We start from the raw sequence: 27,563 nt of genomic DNA, 5'->3' as shown, positions 1-27,563 counted from the left end.
AGAGAACTCTTTCAGGATTAGCCTTTTCCTCCTGTTGTATTTACATTCCATATTGGCTCCTCTCTGGCTGTCAATACATAAAGTATCTGGGTTTGTTTGTGGAAATAATCATTCTAAAATGTGGGAAGAAGCTTTCAGTGATCTGTAGTGTTCCCAGTTGGCACCAGTCCCAGAAGTCTCTGTTTTGTAGGCAAGGCTTACAGATGTAGAAAGATCAGAATAGTTGTTTTCCACAGTTTACTTTCCCTCTCCGACCACTTGAATATAGAACAGGTGACTCCGTTTTAAGTAGAATCATCCTGTTTCTTTAAAGTAACATTTAAATCCCTCATGTTTTACTTTTGGAGCCCTGGCCTTGATTGTGGTCTAACCAGACGTCCACATCTTTGGCTTTGGTGTTGACATTACCCACCTGAGGTTATGAGTGTGGCTGTGACAGACTGTAAGCAGAGGACAGTAAAAGCACCTCAGACCATGTGATGCACTCCCCCTCCCTCCCCTGACTCCCACTGAGCCAGCCTGCACGGCCCCACCTCAGCCCACATAAAACAGACATAACACCACTAATCACATTAATGATGCCATCTCCCCGCGCGCCACCAAAATAAAAGCCCCGTTTTCTTTTTGAAGAAAAAGGGCCTGCTTTCGGTCAAGATTTTAATCTACCCTCTCTTTAATTTATGGAGCATTTACTAGTGAATTTGAACCAGACCTCGCCATCACTGCTTTCAATAAAAGAGGAGGGAAGGAGGAGGAGGAAGTCTTCATCCGGCTAAAAGCCTGAGCCGTGGTTTTTCTGCCGCTAGTTTTGATCTCTGGCGTGTGCACATGCTCTTCATCTTGCCGGGCTACTTTTCTCCCTTACAAACTCTTATCAGATGAGCTTCCTCTAAGCCTCCCGTTTTGAGACTCTGCCATGCACGGCTGCTGACGGTTAGTGTGTGGCCCCCATGGGTCTCTGTGTGTGTGTGTGTGTGTGTGTGTGTGTGTGTGTGTGTGTGTGTGTGTGTGTGTGTGTGTGTGTGTGTGTGTGTGTGTGTGTGTGTGTGTGTGTGTGTGTGTGTGTGTGTGTGTGTGTGTGTGTGTGTGTGTGTGTGTGTGTGTGTGTGTGTGTGTGTGTGTGTGTGTGTGTGTGTGTGTGTGTGTGTGTGTGTGTGTGTGTGTGTGTGTGTGTGTGTGTGTGTGTGTGTGTGTGTGTGTGTGTGTGTGTGTGTGTGTGGAAGGAACACGTGGAGCTATCATTGTCTTATCTTGTGTCTGCACAAGCCCACTAACACGTTATCACTCTATAGTTCTCATGGCGGTGACAGGCTTTTGTCTGAGCCTGTCTTTCTCTATTGCCTTTTATCACAAAAAATTAAAATTCTCCTTATTTTTCTCTCTTGTTTGTGTCCCTTCCTCTCCTCAGCCCCCTCCATGCGGTGTCCTTTGCTTTGGCCTGTGGAATTCCCGGAGTGGCCCTGCTCACGCTGGCCGTTAACCCCCTGACGGGCTTCCTGGGGGCTCTCAACATCTTCCTCTACACCTGTTGCTACACTCCGCTCAAGAGGCTCAGCATCATCAACACCTGGGTGGGAGCGGTGGTGGGGGCCCTCCCCCCCGTCATGGGCTGGACGGCTGCTACGGGATGTCTGGGCCAAGGTGCGGAATTATTCATTGAAAGATATCTCCTACCTGAAGTCATTTTACAAGCACAGATGCCAAAGGAGCACTGGATCTAACCTCCTCAAATCTGTAAATAGATACCTTTTTGAATTTCTGCTTTTTTAATCAGACAGTAAGCAATTTGAAAACATCTTATTTAGGGATACCGGTCAATTAAAGTCAGGTCCAAGTAATGGAATATTGAGAACTGCCGATGACCTTGCATAATAGTGCATACTTCAAGTACATTAAAGTTTAAAAATCAATCCCAAGTATGAACTACATAACTGAATAGATCCTCATCACATTATAAATGAGTCGTGTTGCCGTGCAGAGTGTGGTTGATGTCAGTCTCTCCAAAAACACCAAACTCTTACAAATACACACATAATTCAATTCAAGGCTTTATTGTCATTTAGTCACAGGCTCCTCCAACAGTGCAACATATAGAACAAATAAAATAGTGCAAGAGACTGTTTTGAGATGTGCAATACATAGAATAGAAATAGTGCAAGAAAAGTCTAGATATAAGTAAATGGAATATGATGTATTAGATCAAAAATGTGCAAGATGAATATTTATGGATGTTCTTTAAAAAGTGCAGGTGTAAATGAGGTAATTAACAAATACACAGTCTCAGTGATCTCACACACACACACACACACACACACACACACACACACACACACACACACACACACACACACACCACGCATACTTAGGAACTTGGCATATTGGAGGATTTCAACAGCTATTTGAAAATACTTCCTGGCTGAAAGGCCAAATGTTATGTTGTGGATAAACCAAGTTATTTGGAACACTTGTATTGACTAAACGATTAATTAATATTGTAAGCAAGTTTTAGTTGCAGCCCTAGTTAAATCACATTGCAGTGTTTCCCTGCACCACATCCTTCAGTGTGCTGGTTGTTGCTCCTCTCCGGATCATCAGGATCCCTGATCTCACACTCCCAAAGCTTTATTTACACACGGCCCAGGATCCCTGCACCGCTCACACTGCTCTTGTTCCTGGGGAGTTTGAATGCCCTTATTGTGAGTGTCTTTGCACAAAAGCAGCTGCCAAATGAATGTAACATTAAGTTATCGAAGAGACGCAGGCTTCGGGGGGGGGGGGGGGGTCTTAAGCAGCTTGTTTAGGGGACACATTAAGGGTTCTGTTATGGCAACTGCATGATTTGTGTTTCATCGTGTTGCCACCATTTCCCTCACGCGAGTTTATGCTCTAAATATTAGGATGGCTCTTTCAAAGTAATGTTTAATAAATGTGCTTTTCATCTGTAAATGGAAGCAGTTCTATTTCCATTCAAGGACTTCAATAGTAACTCATCATATTCATAAAAACTTTAAAAAAAAACAATCCAGCCTTTACAGAGGATCAGCCTGAGAGGAAATTGCTCTTTGAATTAACCGGGTGTAAGAAAAGCATTACGCCTAATGTCCCTCAAAGCCGAGTCCACCATCAGAGATCAAACCCAGTCCTCACTCTGAAGTCAGACAGGAGTTAACACGTTTCCTAAAGGCGAGGCAAAAGAAGATCAGTATTTGCCTCTTTCTTTGTGTTTTCTTTCTCCCTGCAGCAGAGAAATAATACAAAAAACACTCAATTAGTGTGAAGGAAAACCTTATTTCACGGCTGATTTGATTTGTCCATTAGCAGGATTATAGCACAATGTTAAAGTAAAAAGCAGAACTCTGTTTATGTTGCACATTTTTGTTCAGCACTTAAAGAAAATAATAATATGATTTTGGCCATAGTGCAGCACTAATAGTCATTAACCGAAGCACCGTCTGATCCGCATCATTCACTCTGTCGTTATGACATTTGAAAAGCATAGCTGTTTTATATTATAGCTTTTCTTTTGGTACATGTATTTGTAACCTCTTACTAAAAATATACTTAAAAAGCGTTTTCTAAGTATATTTTAGAATACAAGAGAAAGGTTTGCACTGAGCCGTTGGTGGTCACTGAAGTGTTCAAATTCTGGAAAAACTATTATTACAGTTGTTGGATTCAAAAGAAAACTTTCGCACCGATCCAAACATAAACCATTTATTTCCGGCTGTTATTGGCATGCTGAACACATTATAGTCCCTCAGATTCCCCTCCCTCATTCTCTCCCTCTCTCCCCCCCCCCCCAGGTGCTCTGTTGATGGGTGGTTTCCTGTACTGCTGGCAATTCCCTCACTTCAACGCGCTCAGCTGGAACCTGAGGGAGGACTACTCCCGCGGCGGCTACAGAATGATGTCCGTCACCCACCCCAGCATGTGCAAGCGGGTGGCCCTGCGCCACAGCTTGGGCCTCATCGGCCTCTCCACCTTGGCCCCGGTGCTGGACGTCACCACCTGGACCTTCCCCATCATCTCCCTGCCCATCAACTTGTACATCAGCTACCTGGCCTTCCGCTTCTACCGCGAGGGCGACCGAGGCAGTGCCCGCAAGCTGTTCTTCTGCAGCCTGTGGCACCTGCCCATGCTGCTGCTGCTGGCCTTCACCTGCAAAAAGCCCCGCAGAGACCCCGAGGAACCTCCCGCAGCCTCTTTAGCCCTCGCTCTGTAAAAACTCACTGCCTTCCTAAACACTTCTTAGACCTCTGAGAGCTTTTATTTTTACTGAGATGCTCCCTCAGTGTCTTCAACCACTCGTGCTCAGAGGGGTCTGCATAATGGACACATTATTTGAACTGTGTGCTTTAAGGTTGTGGTCACTGCAGATCAGGAAATAAGTTGGAAATAATTTGGATCAAAAATATCTGATTTACAGAAAACACATCAGTTTGTTGTCATTTCAAATGCTTGTGTGTACTGTATATATTCTGTATTTATTTATATTGGGGTTCCTCTCCATGTTGCACATGACTGATGTTAAATGTCTTGTACAATGACTGTAAATCGCTCCGATGGATCCACACAGGGTTCACTGTCTGCATTGCACAAATGCAAAATAGAAGAAGAGGATACATAAAGGACGTGAAGACATCATGGGGATCACAGGATCTCTGTTGGAGCTCTCAGTCAATGTTTAAAAATAAGAGAAATATAAACTATATGAATCAGCTATAACAATGCACCTGATATCTATTCATTGGGATTTCACTTTCTATCATTCTTTGAGATGCCTCTTTGTATTTCGCTTCTCAGCAAAAGATGTGTCTTCCTTTTTTGTCATTATGGTTTAATTAAAAGACGAAGGGAATATCTAACCCCTGTACCAAACACAAGGGCAAATGTTCTCTTACAATAAATGCCTCATCATTGTTATTCTATCTTTTGTCATCATTCCACTTCATTTAAATCTTGTAAATGGTGTACCTGAAGTCAAGGCCTTGTGCACCACGCCTTGGTAGGTGGTGCTGCCTCCACATAATGTATGGATTCAAGTTTCAATTATAGCCTTAGTGGATATGCTACAACATTGCCATCCCTCCAATGAGCTCTATTTAGCAGGCCACCTCTGCACCTGTCAGTACACATGTGCTCCCCTTCCGCCCTTTACCCCTAGTTTTGGTATTGGGTTACAATTCCATCACCGCACTCGGAGAAACGAGCGTCCCCTTCCCCTCGCTGCCATCCTCCCTCCATAAAAGGGGGCTGTGGGATTTAGCCAAGGCCGGGAGACCTGAAACGGCTCGACATCCTCGTAAAGTGTCCGACCGGATACAGAGTTTCATATCAGAGGGAGGGAGGGGAGCGATCGAGCCAGCTGTTACAGTTAAGAGAGAAGTGGGGACAACACACACACACACACACACACACACACACACACACACACACACAACCAACTTGTGTGCAGATTGGATATCAACCTCCAGGGCTCAGGGTGACGGCCTGTTCACAATGTCCGCTCCTATAGAGGTAGAGAGCTGCTGTCTTGTCCTATGAGCCACGAGAACAGAAAGCTACTGCTGATGCTGTTCTGAGTTATATTCCATATTCAGTGTTAGGTCAATAGCTTTGAACAGTTGCTCGATTTATTCGCCACAACCAACAGAAGCGTTCCTCCTCAGATTATACAAGAGATGTCTTTGAGCTGCTGTTATGATGCAAGGTAAATCCATCCATTATTCCAAAAAAGCCTCCAGCTAGTTTATTTAGTTTCAGATTGAGGTTTGGATATATTCAATGACATTATGAACTTTACTTATGCCAACAAGTGCTTTCTGAAATGTGTTTTTTGTAACTTTGCTCGGATGTTTTAGCTTCCCTTGTGAGTGATGCATGTGCTGTTTTTAAATCCATACACTCTCCTTAAATCTGACTTTACAGCGTCTACGATTGTGATTTGGTGACATCACAGCCCGTGTGGGAACAATTCAAGAACTGACACAAGGGGGATGTGGAAACTTGAAACTTCCAGTGCGCATTCACCGAGAATGAACTTTACCAGATTGAACGTAGTAAAAAAGATTATACATTTTGAAATGAGAAATATTAGCATATTCATAGATTCTGAGGTTTTCAGTAAAGGAATCTGAGATATCATTTTCAAGGGGTAAATTTAGTTGTTTTTTTTACTCCAGACACTTAATCATTATGTAATAATTCATAGGTATTCATCATTATAATTGTACAGCGTCTGAATTGGATTTTGCCATTTTTGCACTTGAGATTTTTCACAATAAGCTAACAAATTTTAAGAAAGCCATTTATATGTAATATTCTTATTTTGTTGCATAAAAACATGAAAGCTTCTCTCCTTCTCATTGCTGATACTAGTCAATAAACCATTTATGTTAATTGCTGAGATTTTCCTCTCGTATTCAACAACACTAAAGGGGCAACATATGCATCTGTAAACAGGAGAGTCCCATCTGAAGTCCTCCCATCAGCTTTAACATCCAGAGGGGAAACAGTAGAGGCAGCAGGATTGAAAGCAGCAGTGAAGTCTCAGGATGACGGATGACCTCTGGCCTCCCTTCAAAGGTTGGTGTTGCAACATAGAATCCAAAGCTGCAATAAACTATAAAGCAGCGTTTGGACAGAAACTAAAAACCCATAATGTAAAACTATCTCTAAGAATATCAGAGGGATAAATGATTGATTCCGTGGAAAATAAACTTGCATCACACGCAACAGGTCATCCTACCAATGTTTTTCTATGAGGAAAATAGAGATAAAAAACGAATCTCCTGCTGAAAATACTTATATTTTTGTACTTGATCACAAGATCTCTATTACTGTTTTTAAAAGAGCGAGGCTGTTAATTTGACGTGGTTTTCACTTTGTGAATTGCAGCCAAAACTGCAAAAATAAAAGCTTTTATGTTCATATGCAATAAAAACACATCTAAGTAGATGTCGTACACACTTAGTGAGTCTGTTCGTTCGTTTTAAAAAGATGAAAACAGTCTGTCAGTGGTTCTATTTCATAACTCGGCCGAGGTTCCCCGGGTTTATATTACAGATCTGTTTTGACTCATCTCCAGTCTCAGATGAAAAATAGTCGCTGAAACTTTATTCTTCTTTCTTTATCTCTAAATGAAGTGCATATTCCCACTGTTGGGCTTTTTATTCAATACAGGGCTCCTCAAGTGTTCCCAGATATAAATGTTAACAGTGCCTGCGTTAGAAAAATAACTGAATTACGCACAAAAAAACTCCTAAAAAGAAACGTGTCCATGTAGGGTTGCGTTTTTCATTACTCTCTTGCTATTCTGATACATTCTCTATTAAATATAAATGTACTATTTTAATAAAACGATATTAAGTTGCTTGACTTCTCAAAGTTAGAGGGAGGACTCTATGTCATGAATAAGGCAATAGTTAAAAAGCAAAGTCGTTATTAATTATTGTATTGTTAAAATAAATAGAAATGTCCTGTGCTACCGGTTGAATGAGTGATTTTAGCTTCATAATACAGTCTTCTATTTGCTCAAGCCGTGAATTGACATGCTGTTGGTAGCCTAATATTAAGAGACGTAATTCATAATGCGTAACATCTCAATTAAGACATATAAGCGATAAAGAGTGTTCTAAATGCATAAGTAGTTCTTGTTAATAGTTATTTTCCCTGAATGCCGTTAGATTATATTAGTTTGTATTTATTGTTTCAATTTCTCTCCGGATAAATAAAGTTAAGTTTAACGTCATTATTTGTCATTAGTTTCTACAGGCGTAATGGTTCAGATTTATGAGACGTGCTCACATTTAATTATCAGTAATTATGTAATTAATTATATAATTAAAACAACTAATTTTAAAGTTAATGATCTGTTTGAGCTTTGTTTCCTTTTTCATAAATGTAGGAATAACTTTGACCTCTGCATTGCTTCTCATTCAATGAGCAGTCATTTCATGTCACGTGTGTGTTTAGGTTTAAATTAATCAGTTACGTCTGTTCCTTTTCCAAAAGCTTTCCCTTATTTTCAAAGCATCTGCTGAAATAGAATTTGAAGTTTATTTTGTGTAGGCCTATTGCATTATAAACAAAACACGCACAAAGTGGTTGTCAGAAGAAACCTGCTGGAAATATTTAAAGTTGTCTGATCTCATTTAAACATTCTGTCCGCTTACATGAGAAACAAGAGTTAATTGGTTTCTATGCCCAATAAGAAAGTTTTCCAAACTCTCAGCAGCGTCCCGCACACACGCTTCATCTCCATACCGAGGCTCCCACTGGCCCCGCCCACCCCTCCCTCTGATTGGCCCGCTCATATAAACAAACGGCTGCATATTTATCTCCTCTGCACCTATTGGCTGTCGCTGCTGTCACTCTCCTGCTCGTCCCTGTATAAGGTCTCGTGCTCCAGCAGCAGTTTTAACAAACCTGAGATGAGCCTGGAGCAGCCTCGCGCTGCGTCTGACAGATTCACAACCTCCCATAGTGTATAGCCACAACTATGATTACAAATTCCTCAATGCATTTTCATTCCAGGATGTACCATTCTCTTCGTTTACACTAAGATTTTGTTTTATTTGAAAATATTTATGTTTAGTTTTAGGTGCATAATTTTGCGAGGATTTCCGAGGTGCCAACGGGAGTGACTTTGGCAATATGCGCCGCTGGGATATGATTTTCAACCGAAAGGCTTATGGAATATAGCCTGGTTTGTCACAGCCTGTATGCCCTCTGGTCCAGCCCCGTGAAGAAGAAACTAATACTGCTCAGCATCATGTTTTTAATCTGGGTATACATGCTGTACTCCTGCGTGGGCTACTGCTCCACCATGCCAAGTTTGGTGGTGGACAGTTACCGGGGCAAGGAGACTGTGTCTGCGGTGGGGAAGAGGACAGAGAGCGGCAGGACGGACCTGGTGTCCCGGCTGCTGGCCAAGCCGCAGCCCTGGGAGGATATAGAGAGCGACTACGAGGAGCCGTCCATCAGGACTGCCGCGTCCAGAGACCTGCTGGATAACGAGATGGACATGGACCGAGCCGAGGACTGGGACGAGATGCGGGGAGAGCAGCAGAGAGCCCCGGAGCCCAGCGCCATGTCCAGCTTCTCCAACGGCTCCGGGAGCAAGAAGCTGCCGCAGGCGATCATCATCGGGGTGAAGAAAGGAGGGACCCGGGCTCTGCTGGAGTTTCTCCGGGTTCATCCGGACATCAGAGCCGTGGGAGCGGAGCCGCACTTCTTCGACCGAAACTATGACAACGGACTGGAGTGGTACAGGTAAAACTCATTTTATACTACTGTGTGTGGATAGAGTATGTGCAAAAAACGAAATTTAAAAGATGAAAGCATTTTTACATGATTTTATTACTCCGTAAAATAGATTTATTGGGCAATTGGCAACGCAGTGCTGCAGAAAAGTCATGCTGATATGGATCAACAATGGACAAATATATATTTTATCAAATGTTTTCACAAGTGTTGTCTTATAAAGAGAATTAAAGAAATGTGTTTCGTTCATTTCTAACAGAAACGCACTACACATTAGTTGCAGCTAATTCATTGCAGAGTGGTTTGCAATGCAATACATTTGGACCTTATTAAAGCACATCAAATTAATGTATTTTTTCACAATTATCCAACAATTTTTTTTTAGTTTATTCCAAAATTAAAGTATCAATTTAAACACAGTGACACACTTTGGTTGCGCCTCTTGCTTTTCTTTATGTCCATTTACGCGTCATGTTGCTGGCACGTAGGCTACATTATTATGCCATATTAATTCCATTAGCTAAATTGCATGTTTGATTGTTCACTTGTTTCTATCCTGTATGTTATTTAATTAAATATTGACTCAGTGTGACATTATGCTGGGGGGCTCCACTCAGCCTGGCCTGTTTGCGATGTGCAGTGATCTCTATTGGACACAGTGCAACACTGCACCTTCACGGGGACGTGTCTAAAGGCTTTTCCGTCGAGTTAAAATGTGAAATTAGTTGTGTTTTGTGTGTTTGGTTACGACTATGGTCCATTTTTATAAATTGGACGTCATTTTTTTGTGGCAGAGTTTGGCGTTTTAGCACAGCTAATCTCTCTGTATTGTTACATTTGTGTGAGCACATGTATGACAAAAAGTGACCCCACAGACATTTCATAGCAGACTATAAACTATTTATGGATTGGGATATTAGGGGTTAACGGGAAAGGCACATTTTTCAAAAATCGGACTGATGATCCAAATAAATTCCCTTAACTTCTTAGATAATTTCAGAGATTTTAAAAACTACAATGTTAAAGTGTTTTTTCTTGTAGAATATTGAACCTAATAGTGTTTACCGAGCTGAACGCGTTTGTATCGTTCTGACCACCAATGGGCTCCAAAGCCCAAATAGCCCAGTTTTTCATAAAAACAGAAAAATACATCTACAAGACAAAGTGAGGATCCTTCTTAGAACAAAAGCGCTAAACATCCTCACTGGCCGACAAACTAACATTATCCTTTTCATTTACATCACAAAGTGCTAATATAACGAGCTGAGGGTCTGTCGAGCGTAATGACTGAAGCCCATCCATCTGCCTAGTGAAGAGAAAAGTGCTAGTTACGTTTTTAATCTTCCACCAATTTTGAATTATTCATAATTATATCTGGAAACGTCAAATTAGGATAATACTGGCAATTGTTACATTTATTTTATTCACAAATAAACAAAGTTATGGCTGAGAAATTATGGCCAAATCAATGCATTGATTGTGTATTGGAATTCCGCTAAAATCCTCTAATTATTTCCTGCCTTTTGCGACCTTCACATTGTATGAGCTTTCAAGCTTCAAGTCTTTTGCCTCTGGTCTTTTATCAAAGTTGTATCTTATGTTAAACTATGGAAAGCTCATCTGACAAATTGATAAAAGCTTTGGGATTTCGTATAGCTTGAATGACCGGATTTGGTCCGTGCACGTTAAATATGCAAGACCTCGAAGGGGGCCCCTGCAATGTTGGACATAATGAAAAAAGAAGAGCCGAATGGGGAAGCAAGTTTTGGCAGCATTCAAAATAAAGACAGCGTTCCTAGATTTGTACAAAGAAAACAGATTAACTCTTGGTTTGAGATGGGAGGAAAGCTGTTATTTAATTTCCCCATGCAGCTACTTTTCTAGGGAGGGAATTGTGGAAAAGTGCTGTCTGCTAGCTTTGAAAGCCATGAAATCTAATACTTTCTAAGCCATGTAAAGAAGTCATGACTTTAGGTTTTCTGTTGAGGTGGAATAGAAGCATATCGTCCTGAGCTAAATCTCATTTCAGTCAATTTACTCTCCTGTTGGTGCCAAAAAATATTCCAATATGCTCACTCTTCCTCTTAGTATTTCTGAGTCGGAGTGCATTTTTCTTCTGCTTTTAAAACAAAACATATGCAAGAACACTTCAGGTGATTTCATGCAGCAACAAGATATCCATACAAAATCCACTTTTTAGTCCTCTCAAACTGAGTTTTAGAACTGTAAAATCTGTCTTTTATGGAAGAACTGCCGTAACAAAATGCAAATTTAAGTGAGACAGCTGGTGTAAGCAGTAGAGGGACATTCGTTTAGTGATTCTATTTTCCAAGCGAGGATGGACCTAGAAAGGAAACCAAAGTCTCCAAAGTTCCCCATTAGGAGCAGATACTGGAGATAATTTGGGAGAGTGCAGGAATCTTCCACACAGTCAAAATTGTGTGGCATTGACATATATTTTGTGGGAATATGATCTGATTTGGCGAGGGTCATTTACGGAGGCGGTTGTGTGTGTGTACGAGTTGTGTAATTCACCTCTGCTTGCTTGTTCATTTGCACAATCTGCACTTGTGCAATTTGCACAATTTGCACAATTGTATCTAGCTTGCACCATCCCTGCCGTCCCACACATTCAGTATTCCACAAAGTAGATGCAGCCATAGAAGAAGTAGAAAAGACTCGGAAGTTTCAAAATGAATGGAGGTGGCGATAACAAGTCTAATTGTGGATTTTCTGATGTCCTTTGACAGTTTTTATTTGTGCGAAAGACAAACGCATGATTCGTGCTTTTGACCGAGAGGTCCTTGAATCAGGAGGTACACATTTTCACAGTGAGGTCATGCATGAACTGGCCCCAAGGAACACACACACACACACACACACACACACACACACACACACACACACACACACACACACACACACACACACACACACACACACACACACACACACACACACACACACACACACACACACACATATAGAAAGAGATCCAGAGCTCAACAGGCCAGTGTGAACAGGAACGTTGGGTCATTATTTCTCATTTTCGATTTGCACCTGTTCACTCAAAGTTGAATGGTGTTATCTGATAGCGATATATAAATAATATAGTTATCTGCAGCACATACATTAACGGCAAATTCACCAAGCTTATTCATGGCAAGATAACTAATACATTGTGTACAATAGATCTCAGGTTCAGCATTGTACTTTTAAAAAATGTATTTAAATGATCTGCAATGTTACTGAGGAATTACAGTACCGCCATTTTTGCACTTTTCAAAACGTGGTAGAGCAAAAACAAGTAGGTGATAAAAGGCAGAGAATACACTTTATCTAAACAAGGAGACAAAACATTAAAATATTATACAATCATGAAAAAGCCAAAGAACATTGATACGAATTTGCTGTGATTTTGTGTTTTTAAGACTTTGTAGGGAAAGTTAGTTTAGTTTTAGTCTAGCAGTTGTATGTTGCAAGATCGTCCATCCTACAGTATATATTTATTTCTACATAATACAGTTTGTTTCAGGTTTTTTTTTCACTTTGAACAAACTGTGCCCCCGGTATAGTTTAAAGTTGACTATTTCCACGCTGTACCACATCTCTTAAAGGATTTTATTTACTCTTAACTTTTGTTGACTGCAGCCCTCCTCTCGCTCTGACAGCCTGTGGTGCATGTCGCTCTCTTCATATTCCATTTAGCCCTATTGGCTATGAAGGGTCTTTGATATATAATTACTATACTGTGGTTTTGCTGTCGTGTCGCGGGCTCGGCTCTTATAGCTCGCTGTCAGGGCCCCGGCAACTGTTGACGCTGTTGCTCCTCCCTCAGAGTTGCTATAGAATTAAACAACATACTTTTTGAAGAGAATGTAGTCATACAGTTTATGGGTGGTATATGGTGTTGGACTGTCTCGGAAACTGTCACTTATTGCCATTTTAAAGGTTAAATGTATGGAATCTGATCTGTCATAGACCTGGATCCCACCCACTGAAATATACAATCTTCAGTCTTTGTGTGATGTGGTTTTTGATCAAAGCTTTCTGTTGAGACGGCTGGGATTGAACCCGGCGCCGTCCCCGAGCAGGATGCCCCCCCTGGTCAACCTTTGTATCTGTTCTGTGATAAAATACTGTGTAGGTAAACAAACATACAAAGCCTTGTCAGTTATATAGTGCCACACACACACACAAAAAAGTACAAGTGGTGCATTGTTGAAAAGGAGGCTCACGTTCCGCTATCAGACCTTGGGCTTCTTGCGGAAGTCTGCGCTGTTTGAAAGGCGTTATCTGAAAAAAGGCCCCCCACCCCCACTGGTGGCTGTTGAGCCTTGAGTCAGACTGCTGCTCCCGTCCATGTAAAGGACAGTTCTGGATGGGTGCACGTCCTTTTATCTGCTCGCCACAGGGGTGCTCCTATTTCCATGTAGGTGACCCGTCCACTCTCTGTTGCCGCTGACCTCGCCCTCCTTCCTTCCTCTCAATGGCCAAAAAGAGGCCACCTGCTTCTATTGAGCCCCAGTGAAGGGTATCAGTGTTCACAAAACATCTTGAAATGATGTTTGCATACACGGGATGTTATGAAGAAAGCCAATAGGTTTTGAAAAGTGTTGTGCGTGGTTGGCTCAGCTGTGAAGTCACAGATAATGTTCATCTCCTGTCACAAGAGAATGAAAACACTCAGACAGAAATGTCAGCGTGGCGTGGCTCCTCAGGGATAGCCGGTATTGATCGGTCAGGCCTGATTGGAGGTAATGGGCAGATTTGGGTTAAGGGCCTTTGACTGGGGTCAGACCCACGTCTGTTTGCTGACAGGCTCTGTGTGTTGACCATCTGCAGGGCTACAGAAAGCTTCTGGAACCTACAAGCCCCACTGGGGATTTTATAGCTTGCAGAAAACAATGGTATGGTCGTTTTTAAGCCTCCTGTGCATGTACACTGAGGTATTTGACAGAATCAATGAGAACTTTAAGTGGCTCTGAACCAGTTACAGTTTTAGAGAATACTAAGATGAATTTGGATGATTAGATTCTTTGGTTGTTTCCTGATTCCTGGAAACTTCGCAGCCCCTCGGGGAGCGAGCGCCTGGCCAGCCAACCGTACAGCTGACAGCAGGACCTTCGCTCAATTCCTGTCCACATAAAAAAAAAAACAAGCAGTTTGAGACTGTGCCTCTGTGTTGGCTAAACTTCCACCTGGTGTTCCCAAATGAGTGGGTTATTCGTTAAAAGTACCCGCTGTTTCCCTCCCCCAAACATCTCCCTCCGATCCCTCCCTTATGGACTGCTTTCTCTCCGCTCTCCAGCTGTGCACTTGCTCTGCTGCTGTGTTAAGAATAGTGTTGCATGTCATGCTCGGCTGGTCCAATCCTGGGCGGAGCTCGCTGCAGGCCTCGCTGACCCAGTGTGGGGAGGACGGAGGCCCTCGCTCCCCTCCGCCTAAGCTAGCATGCCTCATCCCAGAATGGAGATTGACCGGGGGGTGGAGAAACAGAGAAAAGGCAGCTTTCAACCCCAAATTACAAGCGGTTAATTGTGAAAGGGGAGACCTGTGGAGAGGGGAGTGGCAGCGCTGCCTCCCCCCCGACACCCCCCTCCACCCACTGATGATGTCCAGTAAGCACCCCAGAGCAGTGGGGACAATATGGCCGCCAAGGACAGGAACCTCCTGCTGGAGTGGAGGATAAAGGCCACAAAGCAACATGCTTGATGCAAACAAAGATGCAGAAAGTCTTAGCTTTTCTATGCAAAAATAGTGTCAACAACAATGAAAAATACTCACAAAGAAGTGTAATGAAGTACCGGAGGAAGTGTACAAACCCTCCCTCTGTGCTACGTGTGAATTAGACCCTTTTTTTAACAAGGTGATAATTTGGATGTTGTTGCACGTGTCAGAACAGAAACAGACAATCTCCCTCCAGAGTTAATGGCCATTCATCGCTGCTAAACAAACACTAATTAACACATTAATAAAGTTCCTCTGGAGGCTGGGAGAAAAAACTCTAATATGGTTCTGTTAATCATTTGCTGTTAAAGATTAGTCAAGGAACTATTAACAGAACCAAAGAATAGAAAAAGTAGTTTAGGAGAAGTTGTAGGGAGAGGAGAAAGTGATGACTGTAAAGCTTCACTTGTCCCAGGTATTAAGTCCCAGAGGTAGCCATTAGGGTGCTGAAGAGTGTGCCTGCCTCTGGGAAGATAGGACAGGACACACACAGAAAGAGAGAGTGGCTAAGGTCTCCTGAGGTTTCCATTAGCCTGGCAGTAAAAGAGCAGAGCTCATTAGAAGCCCCGAGTTGTCTCCCTGCACTGAGGCTGCTCGACACTCGTCACTCTCTCCGTTTAAGATGTACTCCCAGAGCTGTTGGGCTCTCTCTCAAGAGCTGTAACACCACTTCAGCTCAACTCCAAGACAACCTGGCCAAATCCAACCAACTTCCAATTATTTTCCACCAAGAGGAGTTTTTCTCTCCCTTGTTTAACTGATTGGAATCAGATGGCAGCCATGGAGAGACAACACGCTGTCTTTTGGAGGCAGCAAAGACTATAACACCATATCAAACCGCTACATTTCTGCTCTGACTTTTTTCACATTTTACAAAAACAACCAAAAGGAGCAGGATATCCCAAAACTATTTGAGTTCAATTTGGTCAAAAGTTAAGTTGTTGGTTTAAGAACAAGCGGGGTGTCCGTGTGGATTTATTTCCTCTTTAATATACTTTTATTGACTTCTATCTTTTAGCAGGGTCGCCTGGAGTCCGGTTTTGTCACACTACCTTACTTACTCAAATGGAAAAAAAATCTGGCACGTGTAGGCCTACCCCATGATTGTATTCTCCGTACGTATGCTTCAATCCAAATCGGGTTGAAAACGCTTCCAAAAGAAGTGGATTGTACATTTTTTTGGCACAGGTATGCAAATGCTATCCAATACTGGAAGTGGATAAGAAGAAAAAAACACAATTTAGCTCTTGAAAACAAACACACTGAAGTCTTCTGGCCGAGGACTGACATATAGCATTAAGCTAGCATTTCTCAAATATCTCTTAGCAATTTTGTGTACTTACTCACTCACTCCACAAAATAGCTTCCTGGCACAAAGGCAGCGCTGATCCTGTTTCACTTCTAACCAAGAGGCTTACTGATAGAGATATAGCGGAGGGGTGATAAGAATTGTCAACATGCTCCACAAGCGCTCTTGAGTGAAACCCTAAAACTGAGCTCTGATGTCTGCTTTTGGCAGCACTTTGTAGCAGATATGGTTAAGACAGAACCTGATGTGTTTAACAGTAATTACCTTGTCTTCAGGCTGCTCAGAGATACTGAAGGAGACTATACATCTAGGTTCAAATCCAAAGAAAACTGACAGATTGCCTGAGGATTCTTTTTTCCACACCTCTGAAAGGAGCATGTTAATTGTCGCGACTGATGCTATCGTTACCCAATTTAGCTAATTATACCTTAGCTGTCTTCAGGAATTTGTAAACCATTAACCTGCAACAGCTGCACTGTAAGGAAACAAAAATAACAGTCTAAAACACACAGGAAGATGGTTTTCTACTGAGTGACATACAGTAGAGAGGAAATCCCCTTTTCCTGGCACACACTTTGTAGTTCACCTGTCTTCAAAAAGCTGTGCAGGCAGTTACGGATGACAGCCAATTCAAACAGGATGCAAAGTAGTTTGCTCGCTCCCTCTTTCTCTCGGTCTGTGTGTGTGTGTGTGTGTGTGACTGTGTGTGAGTCTAGGGAGTGGGGGTGGTGGCATGTATGTTCTTCTCGAGTCTGTTTCATCTTTTATTCATCTTTGCTGTAGCTAGATCAAGGAGTCATGTGCCTCTTGGTGCATGTCAAGTGTCAGGAAATCAGTCAGAATGGCTGATTCTTGCCTACACACACACACACACACACACACACACACACACACACACACACACACACACACACACACACACAAGCTGAGTCTTCACCTGCAGCCCTTCATTGTTGTTTTCCCTGTTGTTTTTGATCCTTTCACGGTTCATCAGTTTATTCGAAACGAGCTGTCATCCAGTCGCGCCCTCATCCTGATGGAGCGGTGGAATGTGTGGCTATAGCTTCAGGCTAACACCTTCAGCAAACACTCGGGGCACACACACTGATTAGTGAGGATTACGCGCGCTAAACAAATTCTGGGTAATAATGCCAAGTGGTGGATTTCAAAGAGTGCGTGTGAGTATGTGTGCTGTGGTATTTCTGCCATTGAGGCACATACAATGAGTAGCCCGATCGCTGCAGCAGTGTCCGATAACACATCCCGTATCGCATGTCAAACTAAGCGGTAAGATGTTAAGTGTTACTAAAAACGATGGGATATTTTACATCTCTTATTCCAGTACATTTTGGGCTTTGAAAAGCAATAGAAAAAACACTTCGGCAAGCACACATTTGCACATTCATGAGAGAAGGGAGGAGGTTTTTTCTACATTCTCCTCTCCGCCATCCCTTTCACCAACTCCTCTGTTTTATTTATACCACACGGCGGGCTCCTTCGCTTCGCTGCAGGGTTATTAACACTCGATAATTCCATGCAGCCGATGTGGTTTCAGGCCTGAAAAACCATTATGGCCTCACACATTCCTTTTTGTTTTCCAAAAGTGCCAAATAGCAACAAATATACTTAACAACAGATTTTCCAAATGGGGAAAAATGATAGTTGCGTGTTGAATTGAATAATTTGTGCCTGTCACGCCTCTGCGATGCTGCCCATCACAAGGCGACCACAATGGTATAAGAGAAGAATGTCTCAGCCTTGCTTGAATATTTTCAGAACGTAACAAAGGGGGGTATCTGAGGCTGCGGCCGCGGGTAATATGCTGTTGGGGTGTCTGACCCCATGTAGTCCGTGATATTATATTTGGCGGTTATTACTCTATTTATTCATTCTACTACTAGTGTCTGATGTTGCCTCCAAAACCAGGCTGGGTACGAACCCGAAACCATGGATGGTCTGTGACCGCGAATCCCGACTCCCCTTCTTTCTGTCTTTTTCTCCCTCCTTAACTCACATTCCCTCTGTCATTCACTCTCCCTCTCCTACACACTCTTTTTTTACACACACAGGCTGTTATAGACACTACGATAAAAAAATGCTCAACTCTTTGGCCAAGGCATGACTCCCTGATTCCAGTGAAAAATGATGGATGTACGGGTTGCGTCGGTCGGGTTAACTGCTTTGTTTACATGGAGGGTCAGTAGATTCCCAGGCTTCTCTGACATAGTGCAACTTCTTGATGGAGTTAAGGGTTCTGGGAGCTGCATTTATCAGCCACATCAAGACTCCAGCACAGATTTGGGTGTCAAAGTGTCACTGAGTAAGAAATGAGATGAAGGCTTCTACCAGTTTGGCCATTGCACTCATGTTTGTTCTGGGAAAGCTTAAAGTTGAAGCAGCTTCATTATATTTTGACCTTGGATACTGTTGTGCAGCCACTTAGACTCCTTTCTTTCCATCATTAGTAGAAATGTCCTTGTAATTCTGAAACCAAAACCAATATGTGTGTTTTTATTCATCCAATTTGGATTAAAGTCTTATTTTACTCCAAAAATAGACCTTATCTGACATGTGTTTCCTACCCTTTAGGCTAGTAACCATTAATAACAAGCAATGGTTACTCCCAACTCTTGAACTTAAGCCAATGTTGGGTTTTATTTTTAATATTTTAAGAATAGGAGAATTTTAATGCAATTCGGTTATTTTCATCACCTACATAGGGGTGTACACATTATCTGATATGTATCAGAAATCCAATATAAGCGTTGTAGATGTTGCTACATAAATCGAAACCAAGCAATCCAAACCAAATACTTTGTGCACATCTACCTCCAAAATCATCTGGAAAATAATGGTGGCACCACAAGAATAGTCACCTAAGGAATGAAAACCTGAGTTAGCACTTAATACTAATAGCAAAGGACAGTGGCTCCAGGAACATTCCCAGTAACCTGAAGGTGGAATTTATCTTTCTAAATTCTCTCCTCCTACTAGCCCCACCATCCCATGCAGGACCCCCAACATCCAGGTCAGAGTGTGTAATACTAGGCCAGCCTGCATTATTAATCCTTATAGCAGACAGATGATTTGGAGGGTCTTCCACTTAGCCACCTTGCTGAGTTTCTAGTGACACCATTACTCAGTGAGGCCTGTTAATTTGAAACCCCAGGCCGGGGAGGAGCACTGACTGTTGACTCTGACCAGGATGATGAAGCTGTAGCGTCACTAAGAGTTTATTAGGCGGGTATCAAGCTACAAGCAGGTGGCGGAGACTTGCACAATTGCAAGTGCAAATGTATATGCATCATTTTTTGCTACGCAAAACAGAGACGTATAAGACAAAGACCCACTTCAGCACACTCCTGCAAGGTCTCAAGTTTAAAGCAGAGATCTCTGGCTCTTCTCAGCCAGGAAGTGATCTGTCAAAAATTCATAAGGGGCCACATACTAACACCTGCACTCCACTCGAAGTGCTTGAAAGAGAGACCAGATGAAGCTTCTGTATCTGCAGCCGGAACTCTTCTGCCTCTCTGCGTTGGAGTGTCCTTGGCCGCAATAAACCATCTTCTCTATTCTTTTAATTTATAGCTAAAGCCATGCTCTGTGGTTAAATATAATGACAGACTCTAGGCACAGTGGAGTGTATTTTTCAAAATGTCTGGCTTCTGTATGTGCTTAAATGGTACTTTAAGAGTTGTTCATGCCTGCCTCCTTGTGTAGTAACCAAAGTGTGTATGTAGTATGTGTGTTACATAAACATTTAGCTCCCTTCAGTTCCATTTCATAGCATGTAGGCTTCCCCTACTGTGAGCTTTTAACGGGAGGGCTGTTTACGAACCCTGCTATTATTTACCAGTGAGTCATCCATGAATTCATGCAGAGAACCTTCCGTATCTGCATGTATCATCCATCATCTTTTGCGCTGTGTTTCTAACTGGGAAAGCGATTTTCACAGTATCAGACATTTTGTTAGAATTAGCATGTTGTACTCAAATGTTTTTCTTCTTCATAGTAGAAACGATTAAATGTGTAACTGTGAACAAGTATAGCCCCGAACCACATCATCCAATGAGGAATAAAGATGTTCCTTTGTATTTCCTGAAAATGCTTGTAAGTCCACCAACACATTGGTTCAAGTGAAGGGCTCAGGCAAGAGGCCCTTGGAAAAGAAAGGGAGCCTTTCAGTCCCTCTTCCCTCATTTCCTCCCTCTCCATCTTCCCACTTGTGAAGTGTCACTTTGCTATCGGACCTCGAGGCCCTGATTGTCAGGGGTCGGGGGAACCTCTGGGATCAATGGAAAAGAGAGCAGGGTGAAGAGTGGAGACTTGGGGAGACTCGTAGAAGGGAATTGTTTATATCTGCATGTTTTCCTGAAATTAACTGATGTGTTAGATTGTATTATTCTGGTTCATTTAGCTTCTACTAGAGCAATGTTAAGTATATGCTGTTTTCCTGGGTGGTGTTAACTCCCATAAGGAGATGACATTAGCTCAAGGGTCTTAAAGCCATAGAAACCTTAGCTCTTAATGCCCATAAGAGCAAAGCCGCACCCTCCCTTCGCTGCTGGATACAAAGTGCCCTCTGATTTGTCTGTATTCAAATAAACAAACCCTAATTTGAGATTCAAATGCTTTCAACATCCAGACATGTGAGACAATTGAAAACCTTTTGTATCGAACTGGAAATCGACAGACACACACGCCAAATAGCTTTTTCCCTTTGTCTTTGAGCCAAGCAGTCATTTTGTCAAGGATGCTGTGTCACAGACAGCTCGGTGGCAGCCCGTTATCATCAGATCAAACATGACAGGGGGGAGGCAGCAGAAGCATCAGACAGAAATAACCCTTTTCCTGCCCGACGTTTATCTCCGCTTGGGATGAGGGCTCTTTAAATCGCAGGCCAAAGGGCCACTCCGCCGGGCCCCCAGTTTGATGCTGTCATGACAAGAGCTTCTGCTTCGTGTCTTGTCGCTGTTTTTGGCATGTCTTTTAACTTGGAAATGCTCTAAATTGACAAAGGTGTAGAAAGCAATAAAGATATATATCATGTGGGAGAACAAGCTAAGCAAGTATAGAAAGTCAGGATATTCTATACTTACTATTTATTACTAATACTACTACTAAGATATTTCTACTATTTCTATGTGGAGTCCTTGGTTTCCATGGGGGACAGGGTGATGTTTGCAGGGCACTTCGGCACACGTTCCACTCAAGAGCTCTCCAAAAGGCTTCTCTCACTCGAGGTTGAGAAGGACGTAGAAGTGCACTCCACTCAGCCCTCGATAAGTATCCCTCCCTCCCTCCCTCCTTCTCCTCTATCTGCCCCCTCTCCACCCTGCCCCCATCCCCGCCCCTGTGCCCTGACCACTGCCCTGCTCACCCCTGCGCTCACGGACAATGGCTCACTTTCAAAGAAAAGCAGGAAAAAAGAGGAGCTGGGTGTCACAGAATTGCGTTTGCTGACGGAATCTTTAAAAGCAGCACCTCATAAATCAAAAAGGAGCATAATAGCCATTGTTTCTCCAAGAGCCACTTGTCCCACTAAAATTCCCCTCCTCTCTTCTCTTTTCAGTCTTCCTGACTTTTTTTTGTTGCCTCTTTGGCAGAGAAAGCGGGTAAAGCCAGAGGTGATTTTTTTTTTACTAGGGGAGGGGGGGTCTCTTCTTTCTACTTTGGCGCTTTTTAGTGGCTTCCTCGCTACTTTCTTTCTCCATTGCTGACCAACCGTTTCCTTATTAATGCCTCTCCAACCCCCAACACTTTTTTGGGATTTAGTTTTTTTCCAAATCCCTGAGCTAGGATCAGCATAATCTATCACTATGCACATTGTAAAAACTCAGGCCTCCTCTCTATCTCCATGCCGCATTGTCATGTTGAAATCGGATTAGATGGGAAGCCATTTGCCTCCACTGTGTCGGTTCTGGACTGTTTTTGTATGTTAGCACAAGGAATGACAAAAAGCTTGCAGGCAGTATCACCATTGTGCATCGAGAGAATGACGAGTAGCTTGACGTTTGAGTAGAGAACGTTTGGTTGCATTTCCTTGAAGGCATTCAAGAGGGTGCAGTTATAAGTTGTTTGAGAGAATCATTAATATGTGTACTTATAATGGGTTTTATGCAATACTATTAAGGATTGCTGGACACAGACCAGAGACACTTGACTTGTTTTTAATAAAGGAAACTAAACAACCTTTCTGGCTTGTGTATTTATCATCCCTGGCTCTGAATTAGCTTTTGGAAACCAATTTGCTTTCCTCCCCGTCTACTGCATCCAGCCTTCGACGTGTCAGCAATCAAGAAGATATTATCATAATTAGATCACTGGCACTGCATTAGGATTACACAGATCTGCCAACATCATTTCCACCAGGCATTTTATTGGTTACCTGACTCTACCCTGGGTATTTTCTCCCTTCCCTCACCAGCCGCACAAATATACGCATAGATGGAGAGCCGATGTACCATGAATTAACCATGAGGTGGATGGACGTGAACTAGATTCCAGCTTTTAGAATATATTTTTTTCTGAGGAACAGCTGAATCTCCGGGGAAAAATTGAGTGTTACAGACTTCTGAGTGTACAGAATGTGTCCAACATAGGTAAAAGACTATCTTCTTGTGGAAGTACTCTGTGTAGAATTACATGGAATTTGAATGGGATGGACTACAATGGTACTGTCTACACAATGGTGTATGAGTGGCCTAGCCTTAACAACAAAGGCGGGGCTCAGGGTTCAACAAGCCAACAGGAGTCTTATCTGCGAGAGTGTGTTCACCCTGATAAGTGCCCTCGGTTATCTCATTCTTCCTTTTGTTTTTTCCTCCTTCAAGGGCCCCTTTGCTTTTTGTTTTTCTGTGTCCCTGAATTAGATTTACTATTGTCTTTTTCATGAGCCAGTTTCCAGTACGTAATCCAAACCCCTCGCATCCAGCCAGCCGTAGAAACACATGTAATCCAGCGTTCATCACACATAGTTTTGGAAAGGTGATCTGTGTTTCAATGTCAGTCAAACCGCTCTTATCGCCTCCACCATAATCTAGACGTTGCGGTTTGCCACCAATTGTGAAACCTAATGCTGAGAGAGCACGTTCCCTTTCCCTTCATATCCAGTTGTTCTCGAGTACCTCTTGATTATACGTCTGCATGTAACATATCTGTTGAAAGCCTATCAGCCATCCTTTAACCCAAACCAAACCCACTCTTGTTAAAAAACAGATTCCCTTTTTGAAACAAGCCTCATCATCTTTCAGCACTGTAGCGTTTAAGGTTTTTTCTTTTTTTGTTGGTCGGATAAGGGGTGGGGCACGGCTATGCCTGAGTCAGCAAGGCGGATTGAGTGTATATTTTGCCTTGTTTGTAAAAAGAGGGGAGTGTTCATTTTTCATTAAGTCTGAACACTTTGGAACATAACATCCAGCAGTGAGGTTTAAGTAAGGATGAGCTCAGGGTAAACCCATTAGATAATTAAATGCACACATGTTTTGAGCTAATTTATAAAAAAATGAATTGTAAGCTTAATTGCAATACATATTAATAAGGGGTAACAGGCTTGAGGAAACCCAACTCCAAATCCCTAATATGGTGAAATGTGAGGTCATGTTTAGAAATTCCTGCAAATGTTTGTTTATGCAGTAAATACGAGTTCTCTGTTTTCTGTCAGTAGTGAGATATCTTTTGAGTGAGTGAGCGTGCTGATGTTGGATGGCTGCCTGCACTAATAGGTTTTGGAGCCCTATAATAAGGCTAAACAGGCTCAGTGACTCATTGATTACAGAACAGCACACTCCATCAACTTGATTACATTATGCAAGACGTTGCTCCACCTTACCCTTCTCCTAACCTCCCTTTTGTGTCTTTTTTATCTGCAGGGAGCTGATGCCCAAGACTCTGGAGGGCCAGATCACCATGGAGAAAACCCCCAGCTACTTTGTGACCAGAGAGGCTCCGGCCAGGATATCCGCCATGTCTCGGGACACCAAGCTGATCGTGGTGGTGAGGGACCCCGTCACCAGGGCGATCTCGGACTACACACAGACTCTGTCCAAGAAGCCGGACATTCCCTCTTTCGAGAGCCTCACCTTCAAAAACAGGACTACGGGGCTCATCGACACCTCGTGGAGCGCCATCCAGATCGGCATCTATGCCAAGCACCTGGACAACTGGCTGCACTACTTCCCCATGGAGCAGATCCTGTTTGTGAGCGGCGAGCGTCTGATCAGCGACCCGGCCGGAGAGCTGGGCCGCGTGCAGGACTTCCTGGGGCTCAAGAGGATCATCACTGACAAACACTTTTACTTCAACCAGACCAAGGGTTTCCCGTGCCTCAAGAAGGCCGAGGGCAGCAGCAAACCCCACTGCCTGGGCAAAACCAAAGGGCGGACCCACCCCAACATTGACCCTGAGGTGGTGCAGAGGCTACGGGACTTCTACAGGCCCTTCAACATGAAGTTCTACCAGATGACGGGACATAACTTTGGTTGGGATTGACGTGAAAATCATCAAAGACTTTTTTTTTTGATGAGAAGTTATTTTTTTTCCTTCTGTAATTCAATGGCAAGATGTGGAGATATTGCTATATATATGTAAAATGTACAGAAATCTATTTTATAATAATTTATTTTTATTTCTAAGCAATTAATTCACTAAGCTGCCTAACCATATTTGTACATAACATCTGGCCCACATGTTGTTTTTCACATTCCTCATTTTAATTTTGAATTCTACCGCTCCTCCCTCGTGGTCCTGTAAACTCGGTGGATTTATCAGTGCTGCCGTAATGCAGATAATCAGCGATGACTGAAGTCGAAATTAGGGTGGAAAATGTAAAAGCACCATATTACGGGTACAGAGCGCTCACTAAGAAGTGGAGAACACCTATCCATGTTCATCCTCATTTTATATGCATCATAACTTTCATCATTTAAAACCGTCATTCTGAGTGTAATTCTTCACTGCAACACAGACCTTACAATTAAGTTTTCCTCTATCTAATTTTCCTCCACCGGCATCATTTTAAGCTGCAGATCTCATGTCCCTTTCCACTCAATAACAGTTAGATCAATAAGCCTAATTGATCTTCATTGTGTCACTCATGCTTAAAGTATACAGCTGCCCTTTCATTCTCACTGCTCCTGCTGCCTGCTCTAATGAATGACCCATCCATCAAACCTTAAATCCTATCCTGGACCACATGGACCCATGTTAACATTATGCTAATCGGCTAAAGGTAACTGTCAGATCGATGGAGTCTCCGTTTTCTGACTCCCCATTAAGAAGCAGTGTTGGCTGAGAGCCAGGCCTATCGGCTCAGTTCAAAGGTCATGCAAAGTCTCAATCAAATTTCATTGAGAGGCATTTGATTTGTTGAGGAAAGCGGAGCCGGAGCACCGAGGGTCATTGGGAGTGTGTGTCTTGTTTTCACTGTATGATGAAAACAATTGCGTGAAGCTCATATATCAGGAATGGAGCCTATAGATAGAAAATATGACAGACAAACAACAACTCAGCTTTGCCTCATTGAAACAGAGCTTTTTAAAAAAATAGTCCCCCATGAGATCCCAGACTGAAGAGATCAAAGGAAGAGGAAAGGGTTTTGTGAAGCACTCTCAGCACAGCAAGAATTGCCACAGGCCCGTTCAGTGTCCAACCTCTCTAGTGTCGTCAGAAAACCTCATGTGCCATCATCCATGGCCTATATACTTTATGCCTTATTCACTCACGTCATCCTCACACGTCTCACAATCTCAACTTTCTACTTGTTGCCAAAAAAAAAAAAAAACACTGGGTTGATATCACGTTTCACACAGCTTGAGTCGATATCTCTGCTTTTTTCTGCTTCTTTGTTTCTGTCTTTCTACTTGAATTCTTGATATGCAAGAGGGAGAAAAATGTGTGGTTATCATTCTTTCATGTGGTTCCCCATGTCTTTACAGCAGGTGGGATACACTATCATAAGGGCAATGGGAGGTGGCCGTGCTATGCTATGCTATGGTGTGCTACGCTAGGCTATGCATGCTCAATGTGGCGTCCAATATTTAAATAGATGGGAAGGGATAAGCATCCACAGGAGTGCATCATGTGTTTAAGCAGGGCCAGACTGAATGTACACAAACTATCCTCATACTAAAACACCCTCAAATCACTTTTTAAACGTCAGATTGTGACTCAGTTTTAGTGAAAAGTTACATTTGATTGTCCCTATTTCTTTCTGAAGTTATGAAAATGTAGTGCCTCTTTAACTATCCAATTCAACACACTTAGCCTGTTCCTGTCATTAAGACAGAGAATTACCCCAATTCAGCTATTTCTACTATTTTCCAGTTGAAACCAGCTGCTTGGTTTAGCCTCAAACCAATAGTTGGAAGCAGGGGAGATGAAAGCTTGCTACACTGCATTTTCTGTAGTGCTATTTTTTACTTTTACTCTACAAGAGCGAGGATTCTTTTAGCATGATTTGATGTGGAGAAAGCCTTCATCCCCCCTTCTCTTCTTTGTGCAATGTTCGATTTTCAAAAAGCATTTATGATGACCTCTCTCAGTAAGCTGTCACACTCTGGAAGGATAGTCTGAGATGTTTCCCTGTAATTGATGGAGAATTGCATATGGATTCCGGTCAAGTTTATGTAACTGAGGGAAAATCTAAAAAAAAACAAAAAAAACAACTCGCACTCATGGGTTCACTCCGTGTTGCTGCATCGGTTATGGTTGAGTTTTATTCAACCTGTCTTTGAAATCTAAAAATGTAAAAAAATGTTTGTCTTACCCACATATAATATGTATTTAGACTAGCAGATCTGTATGTACAAAAATGAAAAAGACATGTAAATCAAGTATTTTGTGGTATGTACATCAAAGGAATTAATTTTACACAATGCAAAAGCAAAATGGAACAGATGTTTCTAGATGATTAAATACTGAACATTCAAAAGATTTCTTTGTATGAAGAAATAAATAAAAAAGTATATATTTTACCAAATCTGCTTGTGCCTGACTTTTATTTGCCTGATTCTCATGTGGAGTTTTATTAAAATGGAAAATTATACCCTTGCATTCAAGTTTAACTCTTTAATCATTTGCATCAATCCATCATGGAGTAATACACCATTGCATTCAAACTTGATCAAAAGCGTCACAAAATATGTCCTTAGAGAGATGGAGAGAAAAATAAACACCTGGTAAAGTACCCACTCGAGAAGGTGTCTCTTAAAGCACATTTTGCCATTATGACACACACAAACTGTACACACACTTACAAGAG

The 27,563-nt window shown here is 42.4% G+C and overlaps 2 protein-coding genes across 2 annotated transcripts in view; both read left to right on the top strand.

The window, feature by feature from the left end:
• cox10 (cytochrome c oxidase assembly factor heme A:farnesyltransferase COX10) overlaps window positions 1-4,923 on the top strand; it is a gene marked incomplete at its 5' end in the record, with an annotated part of 37,196 nt that extends 32,273 nt beyond the window's left edge. Inside the window, 2 exons of the mRNA XM_079658480.1 lie at window positions 1,409-1,641; window positions 3,804-4,923. Of these exons, the coding sequence (XP_079514606.1) occupies window positions 1,409-1,641; window positions 3,804-4,222 (652 nt within the window). The 3' untranslated portion in view covers window positions 4,223-4,923. The remainder of the gene's footprint in view (window positions 1-1,408; window positions 1,642-3,803) is intronic.
• Window positions 4,924-8,436: 3,513 nt separating this feature from the next.
• hs3st3b1b (heparan sulfate (glucosamine) 3-O-sulfotransferase 3B1b) lies at window positions 8,437-27,281 on the top strand. The gene is made up of 2 exons (XM_079659743.1): window positions 8,437-9,273; window positions 24,175-27,281. Exons 1-2 carry the CDS (start codon window positions 8,693-8,695, stop codon window positions 24,791-24,793), a joined length of 1,200 nt encoding a protein of 399 aa, XP_079515869.1. The 5' UTR covers window positions 8,437-8,692; the 3' UTR covers window positions 24,794-27,281.
• Window positions 27,282-27,563: the final 282 nt, after the last annotated feature.

The sequence above is a fragment of the Notothenia rossii genome (genome assembly GCF_949606895.1).
Source record: "Notothenia rossii genome assembly, chromosome: 11".
Lineage (NCBI taxonomy): Eukaryota > Metazoa > Chordata > Actinopteri > Perciformes > Nototheniidae > Notothenia > Notothenia rossii.
This window is presented reverse-complemented; position numbering and strand designations above follow the sequence as displayed.